Source organism: Erythrolamprus reginae, chromosome 6, assembly GCF_031021105.1.
Source record: "Erythrolamprus reginae isolate rEryReg1 chromosome 6, rEryReg1.hap1, whole genome shotgun sequence".
Lineage (NCBI taxonomy): Eukaryota > Metazoa > Chordata > Lepidosauria > Squamata > Dipsadidae > Erythrolamprus > Erythrolamprus reginae.
Window position 1 is genome coordinate 69,848,817 of NC_091955.1, and position 19,848 is coordinate 69,868,664.

The 19,848-nt window shown below is 38.0% G+C and overlaps 1 protein-coding gene across 7 annotated transcripts in view; it reads left to right on the forward strand.

The window, feature by feature from the left end:
* Window positions 1-19,848, forward strand: part of MYH9 (myosin heavy chain 9) — an 80,508-nt gene that overhangs the window by 29,933 nt on the left and 30,727 nt on the right. For all 7 annotated transcript variants that reach the window (XM_070756202.1, XM_070756205.1, XM_070756201.1 and 4 more), the window contains exons 4-11: window positions 3,794-3,821; window positions 4,547-4,640; window positions 9,346-9,438; window positions 10,563-10,626; window positions 12,201-12,299; window positions 12,729-12,872; window positions 15,874-15,969; window positions 17,324-17,442. In XM_070756202.1, coding sequence (XP_070612303.1) covers window positions 3,794-3,821; window positions 4,547-4,640; window positions 9,346-9,438; window positions 10,563-10,626; window positions 12,201-12,299; window positions 12,729-12,872; window positions 15,874-15,969; window positions 17,324-17,442 — 737 coding nt within the window. The remainder of the gene's footprint in view (window positions 1-3,793; window positions 3,822-4,546; window positions 4,641-9,345; window positions 9,439-10,562; window positions 10,627-12,200; window positions 12,300-12,728; window positions 12,873-15,873; window positions 15,970-17,323; window positions 17,443-19,848) is intronic.

Here is a 19,848-nt window from a genome sequence, read left to right on the forward strand (position 1 = left end):
TTCCCCACCTCCACTCTTCTTTTACGGTTTAAATAAGCTCTTTTAGCTGCAAACGCTTACAATGTGAGTGTGACTCCATCACATATTATATAAAATGATAGCAACAAAACTGTTGGGTCTTTGTGATGCATGACTTTTACAGCCCTTGCATATTCAACCGTTGGGCCTCCACCAGTAAAACACTAATTAAGGTTTCACGCCAAACTAATTTGTATAGTTGTTTCTTAATTATGTATTTAATAAGATGGGCTTTGGCAGGTGAGCCTACAAGTCTTTCTATAGACTAGAATAAGATGACTTGTGGACTTTGAAAACCTGTATTACTCCTTGAATTTCTCTTAAGTTGGAAAGTAGTCGTGTTACTTAATACTGCGGAGGGAATTAGTAGCCTTACAGTTATTGGGTATTAGCTTGTGTGCTGAAATATGAAATTTCTCTGACAGCCAGAGTAATGTGTCCTTTATTTCAAGAACAGTCACAAGATGCCATACCTCCCCAGTAAAGCTGTTGTACATTCAATTCAGTTACATTCTGTAAATATTGTGATGATTTGGATATACATTTTTTATCTTCCTTCTCCACAAAGATACAGCACTCTCCCCCTCCCACCCAACCCCCCCTTCATAATCCAAGCTCTCTTTTTTTTTGCAGTGTCCTGGTCTTATTTCAGATGCAGAGAAGGAGCAAAGTCTGTTACATTATCAGTTAGCCAAACTATTTGGGCTGCTAGTGTGAACAGAATAGTGCCTGGATTAGAAAGGAATGTATATTCTGGAGTGTTCAGTAACTGGCTAAGATCAATATGCAAGCTGTGTGAAAATGCACTTCTATTGTGAAGGTGGGGGGTGGAAAAAGCATCTCTTAACACTGAACAACAGGAAATAAGAGACCACACTGCACTTGTCAATTGTCAGTATGCAAAAGAATCCCAGCAATCCTAATGATGTATGCTCTACAAGGGCTGAGTAAATTCTTTTTCCTGGATTCCAAAAAGGATGCTTCCTTTTATGGTAGTGTCTGCATTCAGCCATGTGATCTGCCCATACATGCAGGTACATTCCTTAGAGTGTATGGAGCAAGCAAAGAATAAAACCTGAAGAAAACCAAGAGGGAAGGGTACGAGGTGAAGAATGAATTGCTGGAAGAAATGACACATAGAGTACTTGGAAATCATGTGGATTTTTCTGACTGGCCTCTAAGTGGCCTTGTATTAAAAAAATAAAAAATATAATCACCCCCCCCCCCAATAAATATCTAATTAGTCAGCTGGTGAGCCATTGTTTCTTCTTTGTGCTGAAATAAGCAGGTTAGTCCATATTGTATATCACCTCCTACAATTGTATGTTTGGGGGCTGTTACAATATACACTGCTCAAAAAAATAAAGGGAACACTTAAACAACACAATATAACTCCAAATAAATCAAACCTCTATGAAATCAAACTGTCCACTTAGGAAGCAACACTGATTGACAATCAATTTCACATGCTGTTGTGCAGATTCAACTTTGTACAGAACAAAGTATTCAGTGAGAATAATTAATTCAGATCTAGGATGTGTTATTTGAGTGTTCCCTTTATTTTTTTGAGCAGTATATTTTCAGTAGACATTGCTGAAGATATTGGTGTACAATGGAACTATAAATGTAAAATCACTCTGCAGCTTCCTTTTACCTCCACTATAGAAACAGAATTTAACTGTAATGTTGAAAAACATAAACTCCTGCAGCTTGGAAAAAACAAAACAAAACTTAGAATAGTTTCTTAGTAATTTTTCTGGAATGGCTTGTAAAATATAGATTCAGCTAGGTTTCTTTGCTACATTATACAAATAAGTGGTCTGATTTTCCATTTAACTGTCTAGTCATAGAAAATCCTTCTGTTTAATCTATAGAAGAATAAATATGATCTAAATAGAAGAATTTTGTAAAGAATGAATAAGATCTATATATGATATATAGAGAAATTCTACATAAAGAGTTCTATAGTTGTCAACTATAGAAGCTATATCTTATTGTGTATGTGAGCATAGCGATCCTGCTTCAACTTTTATTACTCTTGAGAATTCTTGGGTTTGATATTCGAAATATCAAACAGGCTGAGCATATAATTTAGGGTTAATTTGCACATGCAGATATGTTGAGATGCCAAATTACAAATGAAACTTTATCTTTTAGCAATGACAAATGGGTGGATTTTAGCAAATGGATAAACATGTTTGAACTTGGAAAATGATCAGAAATGAGCCTGGTTAATATTTTTTTATTTATTATTTTATTGCTTTTAAAGGAGCCTGGTTAATATTTTGAAGGGAGAGCATCAGGATGAAAAAAAAGTAGATCTGTAGGCTCTAAAGTATGTAGTCAAAGAACATCTTGAACAAAGCAATGATACCTAATAACCTATATTTCTCCAGAACTGAGTTCAGTTTAAGTTGTGCTTAATCAGTACAATACCTGGCTGACTTTGGCTGATCTCAGAAAAGCTAAGCAAGGTTAAGGTGGATTAATGTTTGACTGAAAGGTGATCAGGAAACAATATGCTAAAGTTAAAGGTAAATGCACACCTGCACACATATAAAGAAGGCACTCTCTATGTTGCTGTGAAGTAAGACTGCATGGATGTGTCGAGAGTCAAACTTGATTTGATGTCTTTACTTTTTATCTTGCTATAACAAGTTCAGCCAGATTATTTAAGAAAGAGCTCTTGATTGACACGTGACTTTGTGATCAGTACAGATAGTGCTCAACTTATGACTGGTCACTTAGCAACTATTTAAAGCTACAATGGACAGGCCAGAAAGGTACTTATGACTCAGTTCCAACAGCTGCCCCCTTGCCCTTGGTTAGGTGACTGCATTTCAGACACTTGGCAGCTGACCCATATTTATGGTTCTTTGCAGCATTCTGTGTCACATAACTGTAATTACATTTTTGCTGAAAATCAGTGTTTACCTCTGGTTCTCCATCGTGGGTGGAGCCAGCAGTCAGGATGGGAAGGCCAAGCCCCTAAGGTTTGGGTACTGTAGATGACCCCCTAGCCCTTGACGATTAGGGCCTCCCCAGGTCCAACCCTGAGATCCGGGACCCGTCTGGTTTTGGTCTGGTCTCTTCTAGCCTGGTCTCAGGGTTGGACCTGCGGAAGCAGGATTGTATGATCACATACACAAGGCCAGGGGATCATCTGCCTGAACCCTTGGGGCTTGGCCTTCCAATTCCCGTCCTAACTGCTAGCTGCACCTGATAAGAAGAGGCATATCAGGTAAGACCAACGCCCCTTTTCTACAAAAGTGTCTCATAGCGAACAATGAGTTCACTTAGCATGGTGTTTGTGTAATGACCACTTCAAAAATCAGATCTAGTCTCATGATGATTACGGCCATCACAATTTGTGACTGTAATGAGTAGTCTCCATTACAGTCATAATTGAAGGACTACCTGTATTGCATGATGGCCATATAAAGTTTAGTTGTAAGAGATGCAAAAGCAAAAATAGTGACACAGCGTTTGCCCATTCCCCCCCCCCCCCACTACGGTCAAATGCAAGGTGGCAAAAAAGTTATACTTTTACATGAATTTTACATGAATATTATGACATAATATGATTCTATAATCCATTCAGTCTTTAACCCATAGCCTTTCTGTTTCAAGTCTAAATTCCAGCAGGAAAAACAAAAACGAAGCTTTAGACTTTGAGAGTAAATTTGTGTGAACATTGTCAAGTTGTGTGTATGGAGAGAGGACAGCAAAAGGGAAGATTTCAATTTGGTCACCTCTTTCCTTTCTTTAATTTCAGATCGAGAGGACCAGTCCATTCTTTGCACGTAAGTTTTTAAGTAATTGGTTGTTTAAATGGAAGAAAAATGGTTAAAGCATAGTTGACCAGCAGAAGCATTTACTTTTCAAAAAAACCATCTTTGCTTTAACTAATATTTCAAAAAGGATGTATGCGTGGAGTCATATATCTCTTTATGTTAAATGGAAATATTATCCATTTTGTTTGTATCTTTACAATTTATATTGTTTTTATGGTTTCCTAGTATGATTTCATTGCTTATTAATATCCTATGGCTATCACTGTGCATCTTATGATTCTTGACAAATATATATTTAATTTATTCTTTACGTACACTGAGAGCATATGCACCAAAGATAAATTCCTTGTGTGCCCAATCACACATGGTCAATAAATTCAATTCTATTCTATTCCGTTCCATATAAAGCCAGATAAAGTTCAGTAGAGGGTGTTTAGGGCTTTTCATTAAATTAAATTAAAATCCTTAATTTCTTTAAAAATGGTTTGGGAAGCTAGAAACAAAAATTTTGTTGGTGATGTTCATATTAGCGAAATATTTAAGCAGCTTTCACCAAAAGCCTTAGTTGAAAGTTGTTACCTATTACATTAGATACCAGGTTGGTAAAAACTAGTCCAATTTTTATCTTGAATTTGAAGTATGCAATATGTCTTAACTAGCTTTCTAGTTAACTGGCTTGCATAGCTTTCATGTATGCAATATGCCTTAACTAGGGTTTTCTCTCTTTCTTCCAGCGGTGAATCAGGAGCTGGTAAAACCGAAAATACTAAAAAGGTCATTCAGTATCTGGCTCATGTTGCATCATCACACAAGAGCAAAAAAGATCAAGTAAGTTCTGTTATCCAGTTAAGATATCGCTGCTTGAACTGAAAGCACAATTTGACTTCTTTACCTTAGATACTTTCGTACAATTTGATCCTTCATTACTAATTTGAGTGTTTACTGATTCTTTGTGATGCTCCTTATCTGAATTTGCAACCTATGTAAATTATTCCAAGCCCAAAAGAATTCAAAAGGATAATTATAGATTGAGCAATAGAAGCTTTGTCTTCATTTTGCTATCAGTGTATAGCTAGTGAACTACTTCATGTAGAAGTCAATAGTTACAATTATGGGATTTTAAAATTTGTCTCGCAGTAAAGATATTTCATTGTTAGACTCTTTATAGTTATGAATAAATCGTATGAATTCTCTGACAATGTGTATCTTTTGTGCCAATAAGAGTCTGTGAAATATTGTCTCACTTACTGTTTCCCCTTCTCTCGGCGGATTATGTCAGAATTCATCCCTTGGTACTTCGTAGGTGAGATGCACGTTTGACTGCACGATTTGCACCAAGAATGTGTGTGTGTTGCTCCATTGTGTGATTTATAGCAGCTTTTCACTCCCACCTGTGTCACACTTTTTGCTCCTAGAACTATTTTATTCACAATTCACACTGGCTTTTTTTTTAGGTGAGCTGAATGAAAGGCTGTAGCTTTTTTAAAAAAATAAATAAATACACAATTGCTTATTATCTAAACTTAGTAATCACATTTGATCTGCCTCAATTTCTTAGGTGCAGTAATTAAGGCATTTTGAGCAGCAATAGAGATGCCCTTTTAAAATAGTACAGAGTGTCTGGTATTGGTGGTGATTTGGTCAACATTATATGGATCCACATTTTTCCAGGATTTCCAGTCCCACCCCGTATGCTCGCTGTGGGTGCAAATGCCGAGAAATATCAAAAAGAAACTGCCCCCATATAGACTGGATGTTCCAACTCCAAGCGTCTTTTCCAGAATTAATTTTGGAAATCATTATAATGTAGAGTATTTTCTAGTGCATTTGATATTTTCCATTCTATAAAATCTTGATTTTAATATTAAATACAGTGGCATGATGCGTGTCTTATAGGTTAGTTCTATGAGTATCTCTGCATGGAGTGTGTGTGCATATGCACATTCTAATGAGTGGCCTTTGGAAGAAAAAAAATGCAGCTTTCTCATGACTGTTTTTTCTCATCACTGCCAGCAAATATACTTAAATATTCTCTGAACACTTATGTTTTTAAGGTTCAGAGATCCCGGTTAAAGGTTATTAGCTAAGATATCTGCCTAGTGGAAGAGAAAAAACAGTATCATCGTCTTCAAGAGATTATGTTGATTTAATGATTTAATTCAAAAATTGCTTCGTGGCACCTGGACTCCTTTTCAATGTCTTTCAACTGGTTTGAATCATGAGTAGGCTGGTGAAGCTTTTGAAAGCTTTTTCCAGGTCAAAAGTTAACAATTTGAAGACTCCCAAGAGTGATACTGTTTCTGGATTGTTTCCTAGAGGAAATATTTAAAACTGTTTTGCGGAAAAATTATTAAAATTTCTGCTTGTAAGATCTGAAATTATTGAAGACAGAGAGATCTGCATATCCTTAGAGTATGGTCGAATGGATTAGAAGTTGGACTACTGTTTCCCCCCCAAAATAGGACATGTCCTGAAAATAAGGCCAAGCCCGATTTTTGGGATGGGCGTAAATATGCGCCCTCCCCTGAAAATAAGCCCTAGTGAAGGGGCGGCACAGGAGGCAGCTCTTCCCTTCCCCAGTCAGCTAGTGGCAGCTGGGCGCCTTAAAATCAACCCGCGGATCAGCTGATCTGATCTGGAGCTGCCTCTGTTCTTTCCACCGAGTGTTTTTGGCGCTCGCCTGCCTCCCATCCATCCCCCTTGCCTATTGTTTCTTTCAGCCCAATGGTGCATTCCTATAATGTATCTGCTCTTTGCTGTAAACCTAGATTTTAAGATGTTAAGAAGAATGGAAGTGGTAATATTTCATTTTGTGGTATCGCTCATCACCATAGCAACAGATTGCAATCAGAAGCAAGAGTTGGGATTCAGTTGCTGGATCAAAGAAGACAATGAATGGGGGAAAGACAGACAACCTTTGGGTGTGTGAGTGAGAAAGGCAAAACAGAGGAAAATCAACATTGCTGACAACAAACATTTTGGAGTCTATCTGATACTTTATGACTTTGCTTTCTTCAGCCCACTTGATACTGTGCTATTTGATGGATAGCAGCAATGTGTCCCTAAATTTTATCAATTCCCATGGCTGAATAATATCCTGTATTCACTGTTGTTGCCACTGCCTTCTCCCAAAATTTATTTATTTATTTAGTTAGTTAGTTAGTTAGTTAGTTAGTTAGTTAGTTAGACTTATAAGCCTCCCCTCTCCTGACAGACTCAGGGCGGTGTGCACCTGGATTGCTTGAGTAGAGTGATTTTACTGCAGTAATACAAGTATTAATGCAACAACAACATCAATGTTTCACCATTAATATTCTTGTTACATTTTGAGGATGAATGTTAGAATGTTAGAGCGATAACATTAGTCAAACATTAGTCTGATGTTATAAATTGCCTTGGGTTTTGAAATAAAGGGAAGTTCTAAATAAGTAGAAGTTCAAGTTCTGAATAAGTAGAAGTTTAATTGGCACTATAGCATTTGCAAAATAAATAATCTGCAACTTCAATTATTTGTGGGTTCACTTTCTTTTACTGTATACCACCAGAATTGCATGTCTAGGTGATTAACGGGTCAGTTATAAAATGCTACTGCAAGACCACGCTACAATATTGTTTTAAATAATTAGAATTGAATCAAAATGAAACATGTTGGCATTGTATAAAAAAGGATTCCTTAATTTCTGTGGATTTCTGGAATAGATAAAAATGAAGAAGAAAAGAATTACAAACTTAAAAGGGAAATGTTTGTTTTGTAAAATAAATCATTCCCTACTCCTAATTCAAATGGCCTTTTCTTTGAAAATACCTCACTCACCCCTGAATATGGCTCTTTGTCTTTCTTTGATTAAGAGCTACCATATATGATGTCCATAAGATAGCAACAAAGAGTTAAAAGTTATTCCTATTTCATTCCTGCTATTTAGATATGATATTCCTAGATATTCTGGATAGAAGTACTGAAGCTTGGATATGATATTCCTAGATATTCTGGATAGAAGTACTGAAGCTTTGGCATTCCAATTTTTTGACAGCAATTTGTTTTTTATATTTTTGTTCTGACAAAACTGTTTTGAGGTTTTTCAGTGAATTAACTATTGAATTGCGGTTAAGTTTATGAAAGTGTTTTTTTGTTCAGAACATTCTTATGTTTGCTTTATATCTGGCTCTTGGATAAACCATGGCTCCTAAAACCATAGATACATAGGTCAAAACCAGAGCTATTTTAAAGCCTGATTCTAAAGTACGAGTCTTCAATTTGCTAGATAAAGTGAGAATTTCTGGAATAGATGCTACTATTAAATGGCTACTATATGATTGTCACCAAACTGGGTGATGCCATAGGGAATCAAATTGCAAAATGTCCAGTTTATAAAAAAGTAAATTTTATTTATTTATTTACTTACTTATTTACTTACTTATTATTTATTTATTTGTTTGTTTGTTCAATTTTTATGCCACTCTTCTCCTTAGAGTCAGAGCGGCTTACAACATGTTAGCAATAGCAGTTTTTAACAGAGCCAGCATATTGCCCCGACAATCTGGGTCCTCATTTTACCCACCTTGGAAGGATAGAAGGTTGAGTCAACCTTGAACCGGTGATGAGATTTGAACTGCTGACCTGCAGCTCTACAGTCAGCTTTAGTGGCCTGCAGTACTGCCTTCTGCCTGCTGTGCCACCTTGGCTCCAAATTGATAAACGGTTACCACAAAACACACGATCCAGAAATACTGTAGCTCACTTGTTCCAACCAATACATTTTTCTTATGCAGGATTCCTCAAAAGCATTAGTGATACACAAGGCGCCTAATTTTTTTTCCTCATTGTACAGTCTTTCCCACATAATCTTTGAAGTTGTCTGTTGCAGCTTTTACTTCTGTTTGGTTTGGTTAAAAAAACAACCACCACCCAGGTGGTTGAACAATAATAGAATTCTGCTCATCAGGCACTCTACCCTATGGGAGGGCTTAGAGGCATGCTATGGAAATAAAAGAATATTATTTAGGTATCTTAGAAACATAGAAGATTGATGGCAGAAAAAGACATCATGGTCCATCTAGTCTGCCCTTATACTATTTCCTGTATTTTATCTTAGGATGGATATATGTTTATCTCCGGCATATTTAAATTCAGTTACTGTGGATTTATCAACCATTTCTGCTGGAAGTTTGTTCCAAGCATCTACTACTCTTAAAGGTTAATATCCAAAGTATAAACAAGGCAAAACCTCCACAAATCTTTAAACTTGCAATTAACCTGTGTATAACCAATAAACTCATCCCCTCCCTCCCAGGATTCAATTATATAATTTAATTTGTCTTAAGCGAGTCTTAAACTTAATACAATTTAATTAAAATTTAATCTTGATAAAATTGTTGGTGATTATGAAGCATCGTGGTAATAGATGGATAACTCTTCATGTTTATAGTTTTTGAAGATCAATACAGGTTGAAGTCAAGAGATAATGACATACTTGGCCAGTAACTTTTGGAGAGTAACCAGTTGAGAGTTTAATATTTAATTTTCTTATTTTAGGGAGAACTAGAGAGGCAGCTGCTTCAGGCCAACCCTATATTGGAGGCTTTTGGAAATGCCAAAACTGTCAAAAATGACAATTCTTCAAGATTTGTAAGTATTTTTTGCTTCATTGCATCATTGTTGAATAATTCCTGCTGTTAAGGAAAAGACTAATTGCCTCAAATATATAATATATTGTAAAAGAAATGTCTTTCTAATTTGGGAGAGGGTTAAATTTCCTTTTAAAGCAAGATAGGCTTCACTTTAGAAACATTTTGAAGATAGAAATATAAGCACTGGGATGATATTGTCATATTAAGTAGCACTTAAAAAGTAACAATAAAAACACAGTTATAATAATTCTTATTATACATTTCTTTCTATTGTCACCAGGAATATTTTAGGCCACAGGTCACCAACCTTTCACCAAGGTCATAATTTTAAATTCCACAAACCACCAAATTCATAATTTTAAATCCCACAGACCCTGATTCATAATTTTTCGCCCTGCAGACCAGTGGTGAAATCTAGAAATGTTCCCTACAAGTTATATAGGCATGGCTTGGTGGTCAGGTGAGCATGGCTTCGGGTGGGCATGGCTTGGAGGTCAAGTGACCGCATGGATGTTGCCAACTTGTAAGATGTGATAAAACTCACTTAATTGTCTTGCTTAGCCAACCAAAATTTTGGGCTCAATTATGGTCATATTTAAAGACCATATGTCTGTCTGTCCTCTTCCTTCCTCCCTTCCTTTCTTCCTTCCTTCCTTTTTTCCTTCCATCCTTTTTTCCTTCCTTCCTTCCTTCTTCCATCCCTCCCTCCTTCCTTCCTTCCATCCTTTTTTCCTTCCATCCTTTTTTCCTTCCTTCCTTTTTCCTTCCTTTTTCCCTTCCTTTTTCCCTTCCTTTCTTCCTCCCTCCCTCCCTCCCTCCCTCCTAGATTTCTCCACGGACCACCAAATTTTCTTGCAGACCACTGGTTGGTGACCTGTGTTTTAGGCTGTTAATGACAGCTGATTAAATATAAATATATAAATCAAATACAATCTTTGTCCTTGCTATTCTGTAACTAACTCTAGAACTACTTACTGCCAATAAGGAATGCACTCTGGTCAGGTTCCTTTCCTGTGGAATGAGCTGTTGATTTGTGACTGTAATTTAGAAGAATTACATGATACTGTCTTGCATTGTTTCAGTGGCAGTTGTTTAACTCCATGCCTTTTTTTTTCATTTAAGGGAAAGTTCATTAGAATCAACTTTGATGTAAATGGATACATTGTTGGAGCCAACATTGAAACTTGTATCCTTTTCCAAGTATACTGACACTGTAAAGAAACTATATAATGGTTTACAAAAAAAATATAGCTAGACATTTACTTTACTTGGAAGCGGCAGATTGTCTTAATGAGTGGGAATTTCTGCTTTGTGGAAAATAACTTAAGATGGAAGTATTGGAAAATGTCTAATTTTAGCCCCGTACTTTCTGTAAATGAAAACATTTTTCTTTTGAATTCTAAATCTGTCGTCTCTCCCTCCCCCTCCCCCCCCCCAAGTTCACAATTGTCAATTTGTGAAAAATATATTTAATTTAAGACTATTGTGGGTGAGATTACAAACACTCATGCCTGGAGAAAATATATATGACAGAGCTGTGTTTGATGCTTTGTTTAAATTAAAGTGTTGGGGCATATCTAAAAATAACACCCTGTCAAAGTTATGCAAACACTGAAAAATCTTTTGAGTATCTTTCAAAAAAACAATATGTTGATTGAAAAGGAAGCTAATTCTAACTCTAGTGTTTATGCTGAAGTGCCATTCACCAGGCTGGCACATCTGTCTCAGGGACTTCAGCTTACAGCCTTTCCTCAAAGTTTTTATCTCATTTTCCCTCTTCCAGACTGTGGTATGCTGGTTTGTTTGTTTGTTTGTTTATTTATTTATTTATTTATATGCCGCCCCTCTCCGCAGACTCGGGGCGGCTAACAACAGTAATAAAACAGCATATAATAATAATCCAATACTAAAAACAATTAAAAACCCATTATTATAAAAACCAAACATACATACAGATATACCATGCATAAAATTGTAGAGGCCTAGGGGAAAGAGTCAATTCCCCCATGCCTGGCTGGGTTTTAAGCAGCTTACGAAAGGCAAGGAGGGTGGAGGCAATTCTAAGCTCTGGGGGGAGTTGGTTCCAGAGGGCTGGGGCCTCCACAGAGAAGGCTCTTCCCCTGGGTCCCGCCAAGCGACATTGTTTAGTTGACGGGACCCGGAGAAGACCCACTCTGTGGGACCTAACTGGTCGCTGGGATTCGTGCAGCAGAAGGCGGTCCCTGAGATAATCTGGTCCGATGCCATGAAGGGCTTTCATAACCAACACTTTGAATTGTGACCGGAAACTGATCGGCAACCAATGCAGACTGCGGAGTGTTGATGTAACATGGGCATATTTGGGAAAGCCCATGATTGCTCTCGCAGCTGCATTCTGCACGATCTGAAGTTTCCGAACACTTTTCCAAGGTAGCCCCATGTAGAGAGCGTTACAGTAGTCGAGCCTCGAGGTGATGAGGGCATGAGTGACTGTGAGCAGTGACTCCCGGTCCAAATAGGGCCGCAACTGGTGCACCAGGCGAACCTGGGCAAACGCCCCCCCTCGCCACAGCTGAAAGATGTTTCTCTAATGAGAGCTGTGGATCCTGTTGATTTATCAATTGTGTCCTTCTCTAGTAGTCCATCCCAGTTTAGAAGCTCAGTTTTTGAACACTGGAGTTTTTTAAAGCAACATGTCCATTGATATTTTACTTCAAAAGTGCTTCAGTTGTTTCTATGTGTAACATTTAGGATTCCTTCCCTTCCTTAACATTCCTAAAGATCTGTTAGAGAAATCAAGAGCAATACGACAAGCTAAAGAAGAAAGGACATTCCATATTTTCTACTACTTACTGACTGGGGCAGGAGAGCACTTGAAGAGTGAGTACCCCAAGCATTTTGATTTATTGAATGTCTCCTTATCCTTTCATCTTGCTGACTTTCTGTTCCATAGATTCTCTGTGTATAGTACTTGCACTGTTTTGTAAATATTGGATATATAGTGGCTTGTTATTAGGTCCAATTATTTGCTTTTATTTGATCGAGAAATAGAAAAGAAAAAAGTAATATTATTTAGCCATGGCATAGTTGAAAAGTTTCTCCTTACTAAAAAAATTATTAATGTTGAAATCTCTTACTACAAAACAGTTTAATGAAACTAAATTTGCTACCTAATACAAGCATTTTTACTTGTGAGTAATGTAATGCCATTCTTATCATGCGGGATTTAAGTCTAAAGTCTTGCCTTTGAATGGCTATCCAAACAAGATACAACCCAATAATTATTTCATTACTTTTTCATTGTTTTAGACGACTTGCTTTTAGAGCCCTATAATAAGTACCGTTTCCTTTCTAATGGACATGTTACAATTCCGGGCCAGCAAGACAAGGACATGTTTCAGGAGACATTGGAGGCAATGAGGATAATGGGTATTCCAGATGACGAGCAGATGGGTAAGGAATTCTAGAAACCGCTCTCGAAAAATAAGTGTTGTGACAATTATATACAAATAGTCCTTGACTTAACAACCAGATTTGAGCCCAAATTCTTTTGTTGCTGACTGAGACAGTTAAGTGAATTTTGCCCCATTTTATAACCTTTATAACCTAAACAATGAATGCAGTCTAATATTAAGTCAACTAAAACATGTTATCTGTTTTCATTTAAACACTGAGTGAAGAGGATCAGGTTTAATATGGAAATAAAATAATTTACAATAATTAAAATAAACAAAATGCCCACTCTAAAAAATAACACACAGTTCTCTACAGTTGGTTTACCTCTCATTAGCAACAACACTGCTTGTTTTCGATACCATCGACCATGGTATCCTTCTGCGCCAGCTGGAGGGGTTGGGAGTGGGAGGCACTGTCCTTCAGTGGTTCTCTTCCTACCTCTCTGGTCGGTCGCAGTCGGTGTTTGTGGGGGGTCAGAGGTCGACCTCTAGGTTACTCCCTTGTGGGGTGCCTCAGGGGTCAGTCCTCCCCCCCTACTATTTAATATCTACATGAAACCGCTGGGTGAGATCATCCAAGGGCATGGGATGAGGTATCATCAGTATGCAGATGATACCCAGCTTTACATCTCCACCCCTTGTCCAGTCAGCGAAGCAGTGGAAGTGATGTGCCGGTGCCTGGAGGCTGTTGGGGTCTGGATGGGTGTCAACAGACTCAAGCTCAACCCGGATAAGACGGAGTGGCTGTGGGTTTTGCCTCCCAAGGACAATTCCATCTGTCCGTCCATCACCCTGGGGGGGAGTCACTAACCCCCTCAGAGACGGTTCGCAACTTGGGCGTCCTCCTCGATCCACAGCTCACATTAGAGAAACATATTTCAGCTGTGGCGAGGGGGGCGTTTGCCCAGGTTCGCCTGGTGCATCAGTTGCGGCCCTATTTGGACCGGGAGTCACTGCTCACAGTCACTCATGCCCTCATCACCTCGAGGCTCGACTACTGTAATGCTCTCTACATGGGGCTACCTTTGAAAAGTGTTCGGAAACTTCAGATCGTGCAGAATGCAGCTGCGAGAGCAATCATGGGCTTTCCTAAATATGCCCATGTCACATCAACACTCCGCAGTCTGCATTGGTTGCCGATCAGTTTCAGGTCACAACTCAAAGTGTTGGTTATGACCTATAAAGCCCTTCATGGCACTGGACCAGAATATCTCCGGGACCGCCTTCTGCCGCACGAATCCCAGCGACCAGTTAGGTCCCACAGAGTTGGCCTTCTCCGGGTCCCATCAACTAAACAATGTCGTTTGGCGGGACCCAGGGGAAGATGGACCATGAAGTCTTTTTCTGCCGTCAGTCTTCTATGTTTCTATGTTTCTAAGAGCCTTCTCTGTGGCGGCCCTGACCCTTTGGAACCAACTCCCCCCAGATATCAAAGTTGCCCACACCCTCCTAGCCTTTCGTAAGCTCCTTAAAACCCACCTCTGTCGTCAGGCATGGGGGAATTGACATGTTCCCTCCCCCTAGGCTTATAAAATTTATGCATGGTACGCTAGTATGTATGATTGGTTATAATTTGTGGTGTTTTTTAAATTAACTTAAATATTAGATTTGTTTTACATTGTATTGTTATTGCTGTGAGCCGCCCCGAGTCTGCGGAGAGGGGCGGCATACAAATCTGATTAAACTTAAACTTAAACTTTTAGTAGGGTTCCTCTCATTTCCAATCACTGGGTCTGATACCTTTAGTGCTCCCTGTAACTCACCTGTGGAGATAAAAATAATCACAGTTATTTGAAGCTCTGCCTATTATTATGCATCAAGCATCTTGAATTTAATCTTTAAGTCATTAGAATTAACCATGAAACTAACACAAGATTAATAATAAAAAGTGGCACAATATACATTTAGGTAGCCTTATAATTATTATTTTCATGAGGGAGAAAATTGAAATTGGTATGTGGATAGGCTGGTTATTGCAAACATTTTATTATGTTTGCTTGAAAGCATAGCTAAAACTCCAGGTTTGTTGACACTGCTGTTCAATATTTGCTGAGCACAAATATAAGTCTGAGATATTTTCATAGGTAATTGAGAAGACAGGATATATATTTATTTCTGCCATGTTTCAACCCTTGAGTTGCATTAGGAACTGCATTAGTTAAACAGGCCAACTTGTAACATATTTAGGCTAAAAGTTCTATCCATCAAAATAATATTTGTTTAAAAAATGAAATGGAACTAATCTGTTGGCTAATCATTGGGACATTTCGTGCACAAAATGTCCCAATAAAGTCTTGTTATTTCTATCTTAGAATATGTTATGTAGAGAGATTATTAGAAATTGCTCACTACTACCTCATGTGGGGAGATTTATAACTGCAATTCTATATTAGAAATATTATAATTTTTTCATAATGAATGAGGCCCAGGAAAATTCACTTCCTGTTCTCTGTGGTAGTGCAGGTGCTTCTTTTATTGAGTTCTATGTTTCTTTGTTCAGAATTTTTAAAAAATTGAAAGCAAAATGCTTTTGCTTGTTGCTAAATATCTACAGCAGTGTTTCCCAACCTTGGCAACTTGAAGATATTTGGACTTCAACTCCCAGAATTCCCCAGCCAGCAAATGCTGGCTGGGGAATTCTGGGAATTGAAGTCCAAATATCTTCAAGTTGCCAAGGTTGGGAAACACTGTTCTACAGAACAGAAGTGGAAATAAGGTCTGGAAAAATCTCAATGATTGTAAAAGAACAAGATTTTGTAAAGGGTGGATCTAAGAGGTGGGTGTATTGCAAAAATAATCTGCTGAGTATTGAGGCTATTCAGTTACCACAAAATGGCAGCTGATGTGATGAGGTAAAATAGAATAGGAAGGGGAATGGAATTACCATAAACAGGTCACATGGGTATAACTATTAAGAGAATGAAACATTTGCAGATTTAAAAAAATCAGACTGAACGCTTCTTAAGAAATTTGTATTGCTGCTTTGTTTCTCATCCCAGGACTGCTAAGGGTTATTTCTGGTGTTCTTCAGCTTGGGAATATTATGTTCAAGAAAGAACGTAACACAGATCAGGCTTCCATGCCAGACAATACAGGTAAATACATTTTCCTAGATACGGATTAGGGAGCGGTGCTTTCTTTTCTTTGTATAGTTCATATTGTAAACAATGTTGTTTGGCGGGACCCAGGGGAAGAGCCTTCTCTGTGGCGGCCCCGACCCTCTGGAACCAGCTCCCCCCAGAGATTAGAACTGCCCCCACCCTCCTCGCCTTTCGTAAACTCCTTAAAACCCACCTTTGCCATCAGGCATGGGGGAATTGAAACATCTCCCCCGGGCCTATACAGATGTATGGTATGCTTGTGTTTATGTTTGCTTTTAATAATGGGGCTTTTAGTGTTTCTTTTAAATTATTAAATTTGTTATATATTGTTTATTATTGCTGTGAGCCGCCCCGAGTCTACGGAGAGGGGCGGCATACAAAACTAATAAACAAACAAACAAACAAACAAACAAACAAACAAACAAAATTGGGTGCATTTAAAATTTATGACAGCTTGTCCTGGGTGTATCATTAAGTGATTGTTATGGTTGTCTCATCATTAAATGAGATCAGCTGGTATTTTCTTTTGAATACTGAAATTAGTGAAGAGGCTAAGGTTGAATTCTCCATATCAGACTGCATGAATGTTTCTAATGAATAGAAGATAATATTCTGTAAGCATTTTACAGAAATAAAAGTAGAGATGATTCTCCAATGGAAAAGTTCTCAGCAATAATCTTCAAAAATCAGTTCTCTATGCAACACATTCATTAAAATTATTTGGAAGAAATGCTTTGATCCTTTCATGAGTACATCACTTTTTACTTATTTATTGGAATAGATCAGTCCCCCCCCCCCCCTCAAGCTTCCATGTATACTGAAAACAAAGATGTCCATGTTTTAAAAGTCATCTTAATTTTAACGAGTGACACCCTTATAGCAGCAGAATGATTTCCAGGAGTTTATTTTGTTTTATAAGAGCAGGTATATTTTTGGAGCCAAGAACAATCTTGCTTGCAGATTTAGATCAAAACTAGTTTAAATGGTTTAAGTTTAAATGCCACAGTTGGACTCTATATCAGATGTGAAACCTGTGTCTTGGGGGACTTGAATATGTACTATATTAGGCCCATGGTTTTTGCTATTTAAGCATAACATTTTGATTAGAAATTATTGTTCTTCATTGGAGTAGCTGAATCTGAAATGAGTCTTGATATATATATAATCCTCAGAAGATATATAGGGATCATTTGTTCATTTTTATAGATGAATCATTTCTGTTCAATTCTAGTCTCCCAGGTGGGCTGGCTGTCATTAGGAACCAGGAGAGTGTGCTGCAAGTATTCATTTTTTCTGAATATAAGAAGTTAAATTATTAAGCATCTCATTTTGCCTTTCTCCCTTGTAGCTGCTCAGAAAGTTTCTCACCTTCTTGGAATCAATGTTACAGACTTCACCAGAGGCATTCTCTCCCCTCGCATCAAAGTGGGCCGAGATTATGTCCAAAAGGCTCAGACTAAAGAGCAAGTATGTACTATACAATATATGACATCAGCTTTCTCAATCAAAAAACAATGAGATTTCAACCTGAATGTCTCTAGTCTACTTTTCTGGTATCCTGACATTTTACCTACATATTCAGAAGCAGATTGAATTACTTTGTAATATTATTCTCAGCAACTCATAGGCCACTGGACAAGGACTGACTGGCTCTTGCATTTGAACTTGGCAAGTTGTCCTCTGTTTGGTCCAAATTTTATTATACAGATGCAACATACCATATTTTTCAGAATCTTAAAACACTCTAGATTATAAAATGCACCTAGCTTTTGGGGAGGAAAACAAGAAAAAAAAATCTACTTTTGTCTTTCAGAAATAGAATAGAATAGAATTCTTTATTGGCCAAGTGTGATTGCACACACAATAAATTTGTCTTTGGTGCATATGCTCTCAATGTACATAAAAGAAAAAGATACATTTGTCAAGAATCATGAGGTACAACACTTAATGATTGTCATGGGGGTCAGATAAGCAGTGAGGAAACAATCAATATTAATTAAAATCTTAAGGATACAAGGAACAAGTTAGTCATACAGTCATAAGTTGGAGGAAATGGGTGACAGGAATGATGAGAAAACTAGTAGTAATAGTAGTGCAGACTTAGTAAATAGTTTGACAGTATTGAGGGAATTATTTGTTTAGCAGAGTGATGGCGTTCAATTTGCCTCCTTGCAGCAAACAGCCTGGTCAGCTTCAGCACAGCCTGATTTAGCTCAAGCAGCTGGTTGGTGGTTGGATCTGTCTCCCGGAATACTGCCTATCAGCTGTTCCAGGCTGCATGAATTGCTACCATCGCTGCTGCTGCTGCCCATCGCCGCTTCTGTGTGCCCCATTTTCAACCTCTACGTTTTCTGTTTTTGTGCCCCATTTTTGGCCCGTTCCAGGCGGTGGGGATAGGTGGCAGCAGCAATCCCTATGGCCTGGAATGTGCCGAAAATAAGATGCGTGGAGGCCAAAAATGAGATGTGCAGAGATGGCAATGGGTAGTGGCGATCCCCGCAGCCTGGAACAGTTGATAGGCAGTATTCCAAGAAGCAAATCCAACTGCCAATCAGCTGCTCGGGCTAAATCAGGCTATGGTGAAGATGACTAGGCTGATTGCTGTTCGCTGCAAGGAGGCAAATTGCTGTCAGGCAGAGGCCAAAGGATGGGGGTCGGCAGGTGGGCAGGGCTTTGGCAACATTCACTGTATAAAATGCACAGACATTTCCATCCATGTTTATGAGGGGGGAGTGTGTTTTATACATGGAAAAATACAATATTTAAAACCAGTTTTATTGTGCAAATAAGCTACTTAGATGTAGAAAAGTAAATATTTATTTATTTGTTTGTTTGTTTGTTTATTTTGTCCAATACACAATACATATAGAAGAGAATAGACATGAGGTAATATATATAAAGAAAAATATAAACTAGAGGAGAAGATATATGAAAGGAAGAAATAAAGACGGTTCTGTCATTAGAATTGGGGTGATCTATAGGCCTCCAGGGCAATCTGAGGAATATGACAACAAGATGGTGGATGAAATTACCCAAATGGCAGTAAAGGGAGATATTGTGGTTATGGGTGATTTCAACATGCCTGATGTTGACTGGAATATCCCCAGTGCCCTTACATGCAAACGTAAGAATATAGTAGAGGCCTTTACAGGAGCAGCTCTGGCACAGCTGGTTAAGACACCAACTAGAGGGGAGAATATTCTAGATTTAGTTTTTACGAATGGGAATTGGGTTTCAGATGTCAAGGTGGGAGAAAATTTAGGTTGCAGTGACCATCTATGTTTGTGGTTTGATGTAAAAACTCATTGTGAGCAATCCTATAATGCAACCAAAGTATTGGATTTCAGAAAAACAAATTTTAATGCAATGGGGGAATATTTAGATAATGAATTAAAGGGGAGGGATAAAATGGCAGGAGCGAGCACCCAGTGGACTGTATTAAAAAAGGCCATCTTAAAAGCCACTGGACTGTATGTAAGACAAATAACTAAAGGTAAAAGGAAGAAGAAACCGCTATGGTTTAGCAATGATGTAAGGGCTATAGTCAATGAAAAAAAGGCTGCCTATAGGAAGTATAAAGAGTCTGGAAGTATAGCTGATAGGGAGGTGTATAAAATGAGACAGAAGGAGGCAAAACAGATAATATATGCTGCTAAAGCCTCAAAAGAGGAAGAAATTGCCAAATCTCTAAAGAAGGGGGATAAAACCTTCTTCAGATATATTAGTGATAAGAAGAAGAAAAACTGCGGCATCACGAAGCTTAGTACCGGGAATAATACATGCATTAATGGGAATAAGGAGATCGCTGACCATTTCAATAGCTGTTCAGTTTTCTCAAAAGACACCTTACAAAATAATACTATAGAGGGATAT